At 42.5% G+C, this 17,187-nt stretch overlaps 1 protein-coding gene across 1 annotated transcript in view; it reads left to right on the forward strand.

Annotated features, from left to right (window-relative positions):
* The window catches only part of FAM13B (family with sequence similarity 13 member B), a 794,661-nt gene that overhangs the window by 85,105 nt on the left and 692,369 nt on the right, over window positions 1-17,187 (forward strand). The window contains exon 3 of the mRNA XM_053717251.1: window positions 14,166-14,378. Coding sequence (XP_053573226.1) covers window positions 14,166-14,378 — 213 coding nt within the window. The remainder of the gene's footprint in view (window positions 1-14,165; window positions 14,379-17,187) is intronic.

Here is a 17,187-nt window from a genome sequence, read left to right on the forward strand (position 1 = left end):
AGAGAGGCGTTCTTACGCTGTGTAGAAGACCTACATACCATGGGAGTAATCCACCCAGTTCCAAGAGCGGAACAAGGGCTAGGTTTTTACTCCAACCTGTTTGTGGTTCCCATAAAAGAGTACTTTCAGACCAATCTTGGATCTCAAAATTCTAAACAAATTCCTCAGAGTACCATCATTCAAAATGGAGACTATTCTACCTTTGATCCAGGAGGGTCAATATATGACTACCGTGGACTTAAAGGATGCGTATCTACACATCCCTATTCACAGAGATCATAATCAATTCCTCTGATTCGCCTTTCTGGACAGGCATTACCAGTTTGTGGCCCTTCCCTTTGGGTTGGCCACGGCTCCCCGAATTTTCACAAAGGTGCTAGGGTCCCTTTTGGCGTTTCTAAGACCACGGGGCATAGTAGTGGCGCCTTATCTAGACGACATCTTGATTCAGGCGTCGACTTTCCAGCTAGCCAAGTCTCACACGGACATCGTGTTGGCTATTCTGAGATCTCACGGGTGGGAGGTGAACATAAAAAAGAGTTCTCGCTTCCCTCTCACAAGAGTTTCCTTCCTAGGGACTCTGATAGACTCGGTAGAAATAAAAATATATCTGACGGAGGTCAGAAAATCAACTCTTAACCACTTGCAGAGCTCTTCATTCCATTCCTCAGCCATCAGTTGCTCAGTGTATGGAGGTAATCAGACTCATGGTAGCGGCAATGGACATAGTTCCTTTTGCCCGCCTACACCTCAGAACACTGCAACTATGCATGCTCAAACAGTGGAATGGGGATTATGCAGATTTATCTCCTCAACTGCATCTGGACAAGGAGACCAGAGATTCTCTTCTCTGGTGGTTGTCTCAGGACCACCTGTCTCAGGGAAAGTGTTTCTGCAGGCCAGAGTGGCTCATAGTAACGACAGATGCAAGCCTGCTAGGCTGGGGTGCTGTCTGGAACTCTGTGAAAGCACAGGGCTTATGGTCTCGGGAGGACACTCTACTCCCAATAAACATTCTAGAACTGAGAGCGATATTCAATGCGCTTCAGGCGTGGCCTCAGCTAGCTGCGGCCAAATTCATCAGATTTCAGTCGGACAACATCACGACTAGCTTATATAAATCATCAAGGAGGAACACAGAGTTCTCTAGCGATGATGGAGGTAACCAAAATAATCCGATGGGCGAAGGATCACTCTTGCCATCTCTCAGCAATCCATATCCCAGGGGTAGAGAACTGGGAGGCGGATTTCCTAAGTCGTCAGACTCTTCATCCGGGGGAGTGGGAGCTCCATCCGGAGGTATTTGCCCAGCTGACTCAGCTATGGGGCACACCAGAATTGGATCTGATGGCGTCCCGTCAGAATGCCAAACTTCCTCATTACGGGTCCACGTCCCGGGATCCCCAGGTGGTACTGATAGATGCTCTAGCAGTGCCCTGGTCCTTCAATCTGGCCTATGCATTTCCACTGTTTCCTCTCCTCCCACGTCTGGTTGCCAGAATCAAGCAGGAGAGAGCTTCGGTGATTCTGATAGCACCTGCGTGGCCACGCAGGACTTGGTATGCAGACCTAGTGGACATGTCATCGGTTCCACCGTGGAGTCTGCCAATGAGGCAGGACCTTCTAATCCAAGGTTCATTCACGCATCCAAATCTAATTTCTCTGCGTCTGACTGCTTGGAGATTGAACGCCTGATTCTATCAAAACGTGGTTTCTCTGAGTCGGTCATTGATACCCTGATTCAAGCTAGAAAGCCTGTCACCAGGAAGATCTATCATAAGATTTGGCGCAAATATTTTTATTGGTGTGAATCCAAGGGTTACTCGTGGAGTAAGATTAGGATTCCTAGAATATTGTCCTTTCTCCAAGAAGGATTGGAGAAGGGATTATCAGCTAGTTCCTTAAAAGGACAAATATCTGCTTTGTCTATTCTTTTACACAAACGTCTGGCAGTTGTCCCAGACGTTCAAGCGTTTAGTCAGGCCTTGGCTAGGATCAAGCCTGTATTTAAACCTGTTGCTCCGCCATGGAGCCTAAACTTAGTTCTTAAAGTTCTTCAAGGGGTTCCGTTTGAACCTATGCATTCCATAGATATTAAGCTTCTATCTTGGAAAGTTTTGTTTTTAGTAGCTATCTCTTCGGCTCGAAGAGTTTCTGAGTTATCTGCTTTACAGTGTGATTCACCTTACCTTGTTTTCCATGCAGATAAGGTAGTTTTGCGTACCAAACCTGGGTTTCTTCCTAAGGTTGTTTCTAATAGGAATATCAATCAGGAGATTGTTGTTCCTTCACTGTGTCCTAAATCCTTCATCAAAGAAGGAACGTCTGTTGCACAATCTTGATGTGGTTCGTGCTTTAAAGTTGTACTTACATGCAACTAAAGATTTCCGTCAAACATCTTCATTGTTTGTTGGTTTTTCTGGTAAACGGAGAGGTCAAAAGGCTACGGCTACCTCTTTCCTTTTGGCTGAAAAGCATCATCCGTTTGGCTTATGAGACTGCTGGCCAGCAGCCTCCTGAAAGAATTACTGCTCATTCTACTAGAGCAGTGGCTTCCACATGGGCTTTTAAAAATGAGGCTTCTGTTGAACAGATTTGTAAGGCGGCGACTTGGTCTTTGCTTTATACTTTTTCCAAATTTTCCAAATTCGATACTTTTGCTTCTTCGGAGGCTATTTTTGGGAGAGAGGTTCTACAAGCAGTGGTGCCTTCTGTTTAAGGTACCTGTCTTGTCCCTCTTTTCATCCGTGTCCTAAAGCTTTGGTATTGGTATCCCACAAGTATGGATGAATCCGTGGACTTGATACATCTTACAAGAGAAAACATAATTTATGCTTACCTGATAAATGTATTTCTCTTGTGATGTATCATGTCCACGGCCTGCCCTGTTTAAGACAGGCAGTATATATTTTTTTTTAAAAACTTCAGTCACCACTGCACCCTATAGTTTCTCCTTTTTCTTCCTAGCCTTCGGTCGAATGACTGAGGGGTGGAGCTAAGGGAGGAGCTATATAGACAGCTCTGCTGTGGGTGCTCTCTTTGCCACTTCCTGTAAGGAAGGAGAATATCCCACAAGTATGGATGAATCCGTGGATTCGATACATCACAAGAGAAAGAAATTTATCAGGTAAGCATAAATTATGTTTTTTCTAAAAGTTGTTTAAATCAATAAATAAGGTGATCTACGACTATTGTGGTTATTGCTAGTCTGTTCAACATGTCTGACATTGAGGAAACTAATTGTTCTATGTGTTTAGAAGCCATTGTGGTACCCCCTCTTGCTTTGTGTGCCTCTTGTACTGAAAGGGCCTTGCAATGTAAAAAGCATATTTTAGGTAATTAAAGTGTGCCTAATGATGATTCTCAGTCTGAAGAGACTCATGATAGGCCATCTAATTCTCCCCAAGTGTCACAACCTTTAACGCCCACACAAGCGACACCAAGTACCTCTAATTCTTTTACTCTGATTCTTTTACTCTGCAGGATATGGCTGCAGTTATGTCAACTACACTTACAGAGGTATTATCTAAGTTACCAGTGTTACAGGGTAAACGCAGTAGGTCAGGTATTAATGTGAATACTGAATCCTCTGATGCTTTGTTGGCTATTTCCGATGTACCCTCACAGGGCTCTGAGTTGGGGGTCAGGGAATTGTTGTCTGAGGGAGAACTTTCAGACCCAGGAAGTATGTTACCTCAGACAGATTCGGACGTCATGTCTTTTAAATTTAAGCTTGAACACCTCCGCCTCTTACTTAGGGAGGTTTTAGCGACTCTGGATGATTGTGACCCTATTGTAATACCACCAGAGAAATTGTGTAAAATTTCACAAATATCTAGTGGTACCTACTTACACTGATGTTTTTCCGGTTCCTAAAAGAATTTCGGAAATTATAAAAAAAGAATGGGACAGACCGGGTATACTGTTCTCTCCTCCTCCTAATTTCAAAAAAATGTATCCCATATCAGGCACCATTCGGGACTCTTGGCAGTCGGTCCTTAAGGTGGAGGGAGCTATTTCTACCCTGGCTAAGCGTACAACTATACCTATTGAAGACAGTTGTGCATTCAAAGACCCTATGGATAAGAAGTTAGAGGGTCTTCTAAAGAAATTATTTATTCATCAGGGTTTCCTTTTACAACCAACAGCTTGCATTGTTTCTGTTACTACGGCAGCAGCTTTTTGGTTCGATGCTCTAGAAGAGTCTCTAAAGGTTGAAACCCCTTTAGAGGACATTTTAGATAGAATTAAGGCTCTCAAGCTAGCTAATTCTTTTATTACAGATGCTGCCTTTCAAATTGCTAAGCTGGCGGTGAAAAATGCAGGATTTGCCATTTTGGTGCGTAGAGCGTTATGGTTAAAATCATGGTCTGCTGATGTGTCATCTAAATCAAAGCTCTTAGCTGTTCCTTTCAAAGGGAAGACCCTATTCGGGCCTAAGTTGAAGGAAATAATTTCTGACATTACTGGAGGTAAAGGTCACGCTCTACCTCAGGATAAGTCTGTTAAGATGAGGGGTAAACAAAATTATTTTCGTTCCTTTCGAAATTTTAAAGGAGTGTACCCTCTGCTTCCTCTTCCTCCACAAAGCAGGAAGGAAATTTTGTCCGTCTGGAGACCTAACCAGGCTTGGAACAAGGGTAAACAACCCAAGAAGCCCGCTGCTGCTACAAAGACAGCATGAAGGGGCGGCCCCTGATCCGGGACCGGATCTAGTAGGGGGCAAACTTTCTTTCTTTGCCCAGGCTTGGGCAAGAGATGTTCAGGACCCCTGGGCACTGGAAATTGTGACCCATGGGTGTCAACTGGAATTCAAGGATTTTCTCCCAAGAGGGAGATTTCTTCTTTCACGATTGTCTGTAGACCAGATGAAAAGAGAGGCGTTCTTACGTTGTGTAAAAGACCTCTCCACTATGGGAGTAATTTGTCCCGTTCCAAGACTAGAACAGGGACTGGGATTTTACTCAAATCTTTTCGTAGTTCCCAAAAAAGAGGGAACGTTCAGACCTATTTTAGACCTCAAGAGTCTAAACAAGTTTCTCAGACTTCCATCCTTCAAGATGGAGACCACCCGAACAATTTTTACCAATGATCCAGGAGGGTCAATATATGACTACCGTGGACTTGAAGGATGCATACCTTCATGTTCCTATTCACAAGGTTCATCATCAGTTCCTAAGGTTTGCCTTCCTGGACAAACATTTTTAGTTTGTGGCTCTTCCCTTTGGGTTGGCCACAGCACACAGTATCTTCACAAAGGTTCTAGGGTCCCTTCTGGCGGTTCTCAGGCCGCGGGGCATAGCAGTGGCGCCTTATCTGGACGATATTTTGATTCAGGCGTCAAGTTATCTGACAAAATCTCATACAGACACAGTGTTGTCTTTCCTGAGAACTCACGGATGGAAGGTGAATCTAGAAAAGAGTTCACTAGTTCCACCGACAAGGGTTCCGTTCTTGGGAACTCTGATAGACTCGGTATCCATGAAGATTCTACATACTTGCCGAGCCCTTCAGTCTATTCCTCGGCCATCAGTGGCTCAGTGTATGGAGGGTATTGGATTAATGGTAGCGGTCATTCCGTTTGCTCGTTTTCATCTCAGACCACTGCAGCTGTGCATGCTCGTACAGTGGAATGGGGACTATGCGAATTTATCTCCTCAGATAAATCTGGATCAAGAGACCAGAGACTCTCTTCTTTGGTGGTTGTCGCCGGATCATCTGTCCCAGGGGACGTGTTTCCGCAGACCCTCGTGGGTGATAGTGACAACGGACGCCAGCCTACTGGGCTGGGGCGCAGTCTGAAATTCCCTGAAGGCTCAGGGTGTATGGACTCAAGTGGAGTCGCTACTTCCAATCAATATTCTGGAATTGAGAGCAATATTCAATGCGCTTCAGGCATGGCCTCAGTTGACTAAGCCAAATTCATCAGATTCCAGTCGGACAATATCACGACTGTGGCTTATATCAATCATCAGGGAGGAACGAGGAGTTCCTTGGCGATGATAGAAGTATCCAAGATAATTCAATGGGCAGAGGCCCACTCTTGTCATCTGTCGGCAATCTACATCCCAGGAGTAGAGAACTGGGAAGCGGATTTTCTAAGTCGACAGACTTTCCATCCGGGGGAGTGGGAACTCCACCCGGAGGTGTTTGCCTCATTGATTCTCTGATGGGGCTAAACGGAATTGGATCTGATGGCATCTCGACAGAATGCCAAGCTTCCAAGATACGGATCCAGGTCGAGGGATCCTCAGGCCGAACTGATAGATGCCTTGGCAGTGCCTTGGTCGTTCAGCCTAGCTTATGTGTTTCCACCGTTTCCTCTCCTTCCACGCGTGATTGCTCGGCTCAAACAGGAGAGAGCTTCAGTAATTCTAATCGCGCCTGCGTGGCCATGCAGGACTTGGTATGCGTATCTAGTGGACATTTCCTCTCTGCCACCTTGGAAACTTCCATTGAGACAGAACCTTCTCATTCAAGGACCCTTCCAACATCCAAATCTAGTTTCTCTGCAGCTGACTGCTTGGAGATTGAACGCTTGATTTTATCTAAGCGGGGATTCTCCGATTCGGTCATTGATACTTTGATACAGGCACGTAAGCCTGTCACTAGAAAGATCTATCATAATATATGTTGTAAATATCTTTTTTGGTGTGAATCCAAGGGCTACTCATGGAGTAAATTTAGGATTCCCAGGATTCTGTCTTTTCTCCAAGAAGGATTGGAGAAAGGTTCCTTAAAGGGACAGATTTCTGCTTTGTCAAATTTGCTACACAAACGTTTGGCAGATGTTCAGTCTTTTTGTCAGGCTCTAACCAGAATTAAGCCTGTATTTAGACCAATTGCTCCACCTTGGAGTTTAAATTTAGTTCTTAGAGTTCTTCAAGGGGTTTCGTTTGAACCCATTAATTCCATAGATATTAAATTGTTATCTTGGAAAGTTTGGTTTTTGGTTGCTCTTTCTTCTGCTCGTAGAGTTTCTGAGCTTTCAGCATTACAATGTGATTCACCTTATCTTATTTTTCATTCTGATAAGGTGGTTTTGCGTACCAAACCTGGATTCCTTCCTAAGGTTGTTTCAAATAAGAAAATTAATCAGGAAATTGTTGTTCCTTCCTTGTGTCCTAATCCTTCTTCCAAGAAGGAGCGTCTGTTACATAACCTGGACGTGGTCCGTGCCTTTAAGTTTTACTTGCAGGCGACTAAGGATTTCCGTCAATCATCTTCATTATTCATTGTTTATTCTGGAAAGCGTAGGGGTCAGAAAGCTACGGCTACCTCTCTTTCTTTTTGGCTGAAGAGTATCATCCGCCTGGCATATGAGACTGCTGGACAGCAGCCTCCTGAAAGATTTACGGCTCATTCTACTAAGGCTGTGGCTTCTACATGGTCTTTTAAAAACGATGCTTCTGTTGAACAGATTTGCAAGGCTGCGAATTGGTCGTCTCTTCATACTTTTTCCAAATTTTCCAAATTTGATACTTTTGCTTCTTCTAAGGCTGTTTTTGGGAGAAAGGTTTTTGAAGCAGTGGTGCCTTCCGTTTAGGTCTTGTCCCTCCCTTTCATCCGTGTCCTGTAGCTTTGGTATTGTATCCCACAAGTAAGAATGAAATCCATGCACTCGTCGTATCTTGTAGAAGAAAAGTAAATTTATGCTTACCTGATAAATTAATTTCTTCTACGATACGACGAGTCCACAGCCCTCCCTATCTTTTTTCAGACAGATTTAAATTTTATTTTTGTAACTTCAGTCACCTCTGCACCTTTTAGCTTTTCCTTTCTCTTCCTAAACCTTGGTCAAATGACTGGGGGTGGAGGGAAGGGAGGAGCTATATATATACAGCTCTGCTGTGGTGCTCTTTGCCACTTCCTGTTAGCAGGAGGTTAATATCCCACAAGTAAGGATGAAATCCGTTGACTCGTTGTATCGTAGAAGAAATAAGGTAAGTATAAATTTACTTTTTCTGTTCCAATCCTATGCGCTCTCTCCACCTTATATTTTCTTGCATTTAATGAGATACCTAACATCTGAGGGAGAATCTTTTCAGCATAGTCATTTAAGTCTGTTTATTTTATTGTTTCTGATTGTTTCATCGTGACCATTTTCTTCTTAAATGGAAAGAGTCCACAGCTGCTTTCATTACTTTTAGGAATTAAGAACTTGGCCACCAGAAGGAGGCAAAGACACCCCAGCCAAAGGCTTTACTACTCCTCCCACTCCCCTCATCCCCCAGTCATTCTTTGCCTTTCGTCCCAGGAGGTTGGCAGAGAAGCGTCAGAATTTTTCATTTTAGTTTTTTGTCTCTTATGGAGGGTAGTACTCTTCGGCATGGGACAGGAGTTTTAAGTAGTCCTGTCAGTCTCTCTCCGTGAGGGCTTGGATGAACTTTAGTCTCTGGAGATGCAGAGAGAGTCTCACTGCGAAACAATCTCGCCTCACATTAAAAGCTCCTCAAGCAATTGGCGTTGCTTCCTTCTCTCAAGTCCATGGCGAAGGCGATGCCACTATTCCTCACAATTGAAAGGCTGTGTTCCTGTTCCACGGCGTAGATTCAGGTAAGATAGTTTCATTTTACTTTATCGTCAATGTACTGTAATGTGAATGTTTTTCCAGAGAGGCTACAACACTTTGCGGGTCTAACTATATGACATATGGGTCTCAGTGAGTCTCCGTTAGTATCTTGGAATTGAGGGTTAATATCTCCTGAGGGGGGTTATTGAGCAGGGGGGTTTATAATCATGTTTGTTATGTGATTCAATCTGCTTATGTGTGATGTATATGGGTTTGTGGTTGGAAGTTTGAGGCCTTTGGAAGTGACGCAGCCTTTTGGTTGGGTGCGCTTTTTTGGACTGTACGGTTCAGCTTGTGTTCGGGCGTGGTTTCGTTTTGTTCCCCATTTCTGCATTCCTGACCGTGTGGCGAAGGGAAAATTCTAGTCCGCAGGAGTCTGGTCATAGGACGTGGTGAGTGCCCCAGCCATTGTGGGTGTCAGGTACTGTTTTTGTTTTAATACTTTAGTCTATATTGATATTTCCTCTATCCAGTTATGGAGGATTCTGATGCTGAGACTATGCTCATTTCAGATTCAGTTACAGAGGATTCTGATACCGAGACTATTTTGATTTCAGATTCTGTATTCGATGATGACTCTGGATTGGCCTCGTTGACACATGTCGACCAGTTTTGTTCCGTATGCCATATTAGAGCGCCTGGTTCCTTGGGCTCGGGGAATCCGGGGCCTGCTGAGCCATCCACCTCTGGGGGCCCCATCCTCCATGAGGCGAGTTCCCTACCAATTCATACACATGCAGGTAACCCAGTTTATGGTTCCTCCATGCGTGGTGCCGTGTTCCCCCCGGAGGTTGCAGCACATTTTTGCTTCCAGATAATGTTAGCGCTGGTCCGTCTGCAGAGTCCAGATGTTTATTTGAGATTGTGCTTGTGCCCTATTGTCCCGATTCTTCCACCTTGGGGTGGACCTCTACAGTTCCCCTCAGGTGTAACTGTTCCGGAGTGTTGTGCCTTTCGTTACAGGATTGCGAGCCTTAGCGTGTTGCTTAGACATCTTTTTCAGTTATTGAATGACCCTATCGTTAACAGATATGGGGAATTTCAGTCTGATAATTTGAATGGTGCACCTCATTAGACATGGGGGGTTATCTCCTGTTTGTCATTTGTTTGAGATCTTTCCCAGTTTTTTTTAAAGATAGGGCTCCGTTTGGCTGGTCCTGCGGGTAGGCCTGTGTATTTTGGGCTTTAACCTTCAGGTTTGCTTCTATTTTATTTTGTATTCGATCGAATGTCTTTTATTTGTGTTTGTTTCCTTCGGGAACCATCTGGGATCGATACTCTTTGTTACTTCTCCGGAAGTTGTTTGGACAAGTTAGTCCTATGTTTAATAATGTCTGTTTTCTGTTTTTCCCCTTTGTGGGAGAATTTATGCAGCTTGCCGATTAGGACCCTGAGTACAGGCTGGTCCTGTCGGGTTCATTCGGTTTTGTGGCTGTTCAGACACATGGCGATGTTTCTGCTGCACTGATTCGGTAGTAGCGCTGAGTGCTCAAGTTATCATTGTTTTTTATGTTCAACTAAGCATTCGAGAGGACCTGTGGGTTCGCGAGGCGGGAAAGGATTGTTTCAGTCCTTATAGCCTTCAGTCATAGATGACCGGGCAGGGGAGGGTATCGCTGCGTCACTCTATCTGACATCTGATTTCATCAGGACCTAGAGTTTCCTCCTCTATGTGGGGGAGGGCTGGCGGGCATAGTGCCCCGTTACCACTGGTTGAGTGGTTTGGCCTTCAGTTTTAGGCTTCTGGATGGTCCTATTGTGGCTTGATCTAACAGCTTGTAGGATAGCTGTACAGCATGCGGAAGATTTTCTATTTTGAAACCTGTTGCAGATTTGGCACCTTAAGGGGGTGCGTGTAAGCTGTTTCTAGTGTATCTGGATACGTCTCTTACTCTGGGCCGCGTAGGGTCTGTCTGAGTTAAGAGACCTTTGGGTCTTCTTCCATTGTCTCCGGGTGGTTAGATCTCCTTTTGGGGATCTGTGTTCCGGACGTTGGTTGATCCCTGTAGGGACTTGCTTAGCTCGGGGTTTCCCGGAGCTGGGAAGGTTTAGCACCTTTCTCTCCCCTGTGTCCTCTGCCTATGTGGAGGTGATGGGGAGACTAGCCCTGCTAGTAGGGTTTTGGGAACTCAAGGTATCCCTTCTGTTGTCCTGAGGCCTTGTGAAGTCCCTTCATTTGACTTCTAGCCTTGCTCCTTGGAGGGTTGGACTTTTTGTAGGGGTAGTTCCTTCCTTTGGTCGGGGCTTTCGCGTTCTCTTCGCTGTCCGGATTCTCTGGATATGCTCCATTCACTTTGTCTGTTTTTTTTTGGCCAGTCGGGGTGTTTAGTTCAAGGGTATAGTTGCCTGTACTATTAGGTACCTGAACCTGTTTTTCTCCTTAGTCTTCCTCTTTCTGGGGCTTCGCTCCTGTCCAAGTTTTGGGTTGTTTTGGATTTCAGGGCTGGTCGGGATGTTCCACGATGGTGGGAACTGGAGCTATGTCCTTGCTCCATCTAACTGACCGGGTCAGGGTTAGCCCGGTTTATCGGAGTATTTATTACTCCTTGCCACAAAGTAACCCATGTCATCTGGAGTTAGCTGGGTGGCTTGCACCTTAAGAATGTGGGTTTGTACCCAGCTGTTGGCGCTGGATTCCAGTTTCTGGTGCGCCTTAGGGTTGCATTCCCCTATTAGTTTGCCAGTGTACCTGCTCTGCAGGTGAATGGGTTGGCTGTGCCTCTGTTGGGTGAGCTACTTGTGAGGGTGTCCTCTTTAGGACATTTGTGGGGGATTTTTTCTTCCCGTTTAGCCAGTGGCTTCGGGCCTTGAAGACGGTTATTGCCCTTCTGGCCTCTTCCCTTTTTCTTTAGGGGATATTCTCTTCTTAGGGAGACGGAGTCCTTACTTGGGGCTTCTCCTGGTCGGGAAGTGGAAGGTGGACTTGGTTTCACCTGGAACCTTGCTGGTTCCATGTCAGACTGTGGGGCCCGTTTGATAGAGCCTTCGGTCTATGGCCTTGTCTGGTTTCAGAGTAGGGTTGTACTTGTACTCTGGGGGGATGGCTCTGCCATCTTTATGCTCGTTCCTGTACCAGTTTAGCAATTTTTGTTCCCTTATATTAGTTGGCCTGCTGGGTCTGCAGGTCAGGATGCCCGAGCGGTTTATGGGTCACAGTATCCTTTGGGATGTGTGAGCTTGCTGAGTCTATTCTGATAGCTCAGTCTGCTAGGAGATGTTTTTTCCTTTCTCCTTGCTCCTTTGTCAGGAGGCAGTTTCCTCTTCCTTTGGGTTCTGAGGGTATTCTCTCCTTCTCGGGGGACCTTGATGGAGACTTTGTGTTCCCCTTTTTAAGGACCTTTGAGTAGGTCCGGGGGCTTAGGTTGCCTGGAGCGTGCCCTCTGTCGGGGGCTGTTTTGTGCAGTCTGTTTTTTGATGACTGCTTTTTCTTCTTCTTTGAAAGCTTCTCCTGTGTCCTCCTGTTAGGGACTCTGTGTTCTTGAACTTGGGGTTTCGCCTGGGTCTGTTACACGCTCTTTCACGGTCGAATACTTGGGTATTCTAGGGCAGGCGCTGGGAGGATGTTGCCTCTTTAGTTGCGTTCCTTGCTTGCAGGATGTTGGGGAGACGTCTTTTGGTCTCCGTACCCGGTTTTATCCCGGGTTTCGCCTTGTATAGGCGTGGCCTCCTTCCCTGTTTGCGTTCATTTGGGTCTCTGTGTGCTAGGCCCACTCTTGGAGGTGCTGTTTTTGTATTAAGGGGCCTTTTGGTTTCCTCATCCTTATATTCTTCTGGCACATTTTCACCCTGATATTTCTTCTACTGTTCCTTGTTCCTCGGCAGAATGTCTGGGGGATGAGGGGAGTGGGAGTAGTATTTAAGCCTTTGGCTGGGGGGTGTCTTTGCCTCCTCCTGGTGGCCAGGTTCTTAATTCCCCAAAGTAATGAATGCAGCTGTGGACTCTTTCCATCAGAATAAAAGGAAATTATCAGGTAAGCATAATTTATGTTTTTTCTAGTTTATCAATTTTCATGCCAAGTATTTTTTATTTAATAGTTTTTTTATTTATTCATAACATTTGCCAGGGAAAGTTCCCTTAGCACTACACATATTAATCAACATAAACACAGTAAAAAAAATACATGCTCAGTAAAATAATGTATGGGAATATGGGGGAACACTAAATTAATAAAAGCATTTGTACTTCACTTGTTTTTAACTATTGTTAACTATAGAGTATCACTGAAAATACTGTTTCTAAGTGAAACATAGGTTGAGAACTACCAATAAAACAAATATAGTAATCATAGCGATAAGAATGAAAATATTCATATAAATTTTATTTCCAAAAAGTTGATAAAAAAAAACTCCAATATAGAGAATATTCAATGATACAAATACTGGAAAAAAAGGGCATCTAAAGGCTTCTATGCTAGAATATGATAGACTAAGTAGCATAACTCATAATGAAACTGTAAACTCTTAGGTTTTCCACCATGTGGAAATTGACTATAATAATAAGAGAAACACCCACCTAGGCATTTAGTTATTGGGGCTGTAATAGCTTCCATGGCTTCTCTACACAAGCTCGCTAGAGTGTGCTGCCTGTATTGCAGTTAGATGGCCCTCCCATCTGTAAGTGAGTTTCATTTTTTTATTATTTACATGCTTTTAACATTTGTGATTGGGAACTTAAACCCAGACATTAATGTACATTTTTTGTGTCTGTATATCAGCATGTATAGCCTGATTTCCATTTAGATAATATATATAATTAGCAAGACACTAATGCAGAGGTACTCTGTGATCTCCACGGATCAGTATTTAAGGGACATTAAACACTTTAAAAAATCAATCCTTGAATGATGTATTCAGAGCAAAGATTAGCCTGAGAATGATTTGTACACAAAGTAATGGGCGATGCCATCTTGTAACTTAGGTTACCTTTTCTGCTCAGGCCAATTAGGAATGGTTTTAAATGGCTTCCTAGAGTCTGCAACCAATGACTGTGTCGGATATAGCTGTGTCTGCAATTCCAGGTTTAACATGAATTGGAAAGCCCACAATATTCAGACTCTAATTATAGGAAAGGAAAACAAAATAAATAATGAAAGTATATTGCAAAGTTGTTTTACTACATGCAATTAAACAATTTATATAACTATCTTGAGGTGTTTAATGTCTCTTTAAACAAACTGATATCTGGGACTAAAACTTCCAACTCCCAAAAACAGAATCTATCTGTATTTTAAACTTTATGTAGCTCGATGTATTGTTTTTTTGGTGTAGCTTAGGATAATAATTTCCGACACTTAACTAAAAGGCATGATAGCTTTGGGTAGTCATTAAAATAATTTATATTTTTTATTCCTTTTCCCACCTGGGAACATTTTTTTATTAAAATAAAATATTTAATAATATTAAAAAAACAAAATCCTTCTTTGAATAATAGTGATAGTGTCTAAACTATTCTTTAAGGAGAGGAACAGAACATATTTAGCTTTATGTTTAAAAGAAACATTGGCCACCCTACAATTGTGTTAACCTAATTATTTTTTTATTGTACACCTTACCTAGATCACATCTGAATTGTTTTCATGTTTCTTTCTTTCAGGAGGTCTGGAGCAAGAGGGACTGTTTCAAGTTAATGGGAATGCAGAGACTGTAGAGTGGCTTAGGCAAAGATATGATAATGGTGAAGAGGTGGATCTGGTCAAAGAAGCAGATGTGCCATCTGCTATTAGTCTGCTGAGATATTTTCTTCAAGAACTTCCCCAACCTGTAATTGTTCGAAGCCTACATGTTCACTTTATGCAGATTTCTCAAGGTAGTTTTCTTATAGTTTTTTTTTTTTTAAATCCCACTAGGTACATTTTTGTTGCATGCTAAACACATATTGCAGTATGGTCTGTGTGGATAAACTGTATTAAAAACAAGGAACCTTGTCAGCACTGTACTGTTTTCTTATATAATACCTCTATTTATTCACATTTTATCCCAAAAGGAGACTTGCTATGATTTGAAAGATACTGTGACAGTATAAACACACCCATTTTCAAAAATATTCAATGTATAGTATAAATCAATGACTTAAACAAGCAAGATGGGTGAATTTATTTGCCCTTTTATTTCAGAATTACATCAAGTGATATCATTTTTTGTAGACGGTGTCACTTATTAAAATTTGATGCCAAAATATCCCTTATAATTATGATATTGGGAGGCAGAGAACAGAGCAGTCCTTTGAGCTCAGTATCTTGGTTTTCTGTTCCTCGAAATGTGGAGACTTTTACAGCAGTTCCTCTTCCTGTGACGTAATAGCAACTCCACAGAAAAGTGTTTTTTTTTTTTTTTTTTTTTTTTTTTAAAAGAATAATGGGGGCATCTAGAAGTGGGTTTGATTATTTCCAACATTAATGCATGTGGGTAGATGCTTTTTCTCAGTTCTAGAATTTCAAACCTATTTACATTTCTTTCCAAGTGTCACTGATATACCTCAGCTGTGCAAAAGAAGGAACGATCAAAATTAATTTGAATTCCTCCTTTTTGTCCAATGAGGCTATGATACCCATTGCTCAGACAGCTGGCAGTAGATTCTTGAATTTCTGGCGTCTTACCTTATGGGCCAGTATTTAATTTCTGTAGGTAACTTGATCAAGGATGCAGCACTTTATATTCCAGCTCCAGAAATTCAAAGTTTACTCCAAACAAGTAAAAAAACCTACTAATGAAAGACAGATTTTTCTTTAATGTTCCAGATAATGGATACAATTTTAAAAACTGTTTCCGTTGTACTTCTATTATCAAAAATACTTTATCATGGAAATCTTTGATGATGAATGGCAGCAGTTTTGAAAGTATTGTTTTGAGCACTAGATGGCAGCATTGTTTTCACAATGTATACTGTTTCCATTGTACTTCTATTATCAAATATACTTCTTTATCCTGGAATTCTTTGATGATGAATGGCAGCAGTTTTGCAAGTATTCTCTTGAGCACAAGATGGCAGCATTGTTTTCACAATGTATAACTGCAAACTCTGGTGTCATGTGGAAAAAAAAAAGGGTCAGTGTGAAAATGTTTGTAATAATCAATGCCAGTGTAATTCTTTTTTTTTTTTTAAATGTTCCCACAATGTAATGTACCGTGCTCACTATGTAATACATCATGAGCACAGTGTATTAAATTGTTCTTGCACATGCAACATTCACTAAGGCATGCACACTAAATATTTGTCCCCAAAGATAGTTACACAATGTAACTGTTAGTAATATGGCCGCTACTTCCTCTTTTTCTCCCTTGAGTGGTAGGGTCACATAAGCAGCGTTTTCGCAGATCCCAGATGGTATGTTTTTCTTTCATGTAATTAGCAAGAGTCCATGAGCTAGTGACGTATGGGATATACATTCCTACCAGGAGGGGCAAAGTTTCCCAAACCTCAAAATGCCTATAAATACACCCCTCACCACACCCACAAATAAGTTTTACAAACTTTGCCTCCTATGGAGGTGGTGAAGTAAGTTTGTGCTAGATTCTACGTTGATATATGCTCCGCAGCAGGTTGGAGCCCGGTTTTCCTCTCAGCGTGCAGTGAATGTCAGAGGGATGTGAGGAGAGTATTGCCTATTTGAATTCAATGATCTCCTTCTACGGGGTCTATTTCATAGGTTCTCTGTTATCGGTCGTAGAGATTCATCTCTTACCTCCCTTTTCAGATCGACGATATACTCTTATATTTACCATTACCTCTACTGATTCACGTTTCAGTACTGGTTTGGCTTTCTACTACATGTAGATGAGTGTCCTGGGGTAAGTAAGTCTTATTTTCTGTGACACTCTAAGCTATGGTTGGGCACTTTTATATAAAGTTCTAAATATATGTATTCAAACATTTATTTGCCTTGACTCAGGATGTTCAACGTTCCTTATTTCAGACGGTCAGTTTCATATTTGGGATAATGCATATGAATAAATCAATTTTTTTCTTACCTTAAAATTTGACTTTTTTCCCTGTGGGCTGTTAGACTCGCGGGGGCTGAAAATGCTTCATTTTATTGTGTCATTCTTGGCGCGGACTTTTTTGGCGCAAATTTTTTTTTTCTTTTTCCGGCGTCATACGTGTCGCCGGAAGTTGCGTCATTTTTTGACGTTTTTTTGCGCCAAAAGTGTCGGCGTTCTGGATGTGGCGTCATTTTTGCCGCCAAAAGCATTTAGGCGCCAAATAATGTGGGCGTCTTTTTGGCGCTAAAAAATATGGGCGTCATTTTTGTCTCCACATTATTTAAGTCTCATTATTTATTGCTTCTGGTTGCTAGAAGCTTGTTCACTGGCATTTTTTCCCATTCCTGAAACTGTCATTTAAGGAATTTGATCAATTTTGCTTTATATGTTGTTTTTTCTATTACATATTGCAAGATGTCCCAGATTGACACTGAGTCAGAAGATACTTCTGGAAAACCGCTGCCTGGTGCTGGATCTACCAAAGTTAAGTGTATCTGCTGTAAACTTGTGGTATCTGTTCCTCCAGCTGTTTGTAATGAATGTCATGACAAACTTGTTAATGCAGATAATATTTCCTTTAGTAATGTTACATTACCTGTTGCTGTTCCATCAACATCTAATACTCAGAGTGTTCA

The sequence above is a fragment of the Bombina bombina genome, chromosome 6 (genome assembly GCF_027579735.1).
Source record: "Bombina bombina isolate aBomBom1 chromosome 6, aBomBom1.pri, whole genome shotgun sequence".
Classification (NCBI taxonomy): domain Eukaryota; kingdom Metazoa; phylum Chordata; class Amphibia; order Anura; family Bombinatoridae; genus Bombina; species Bombina bombina.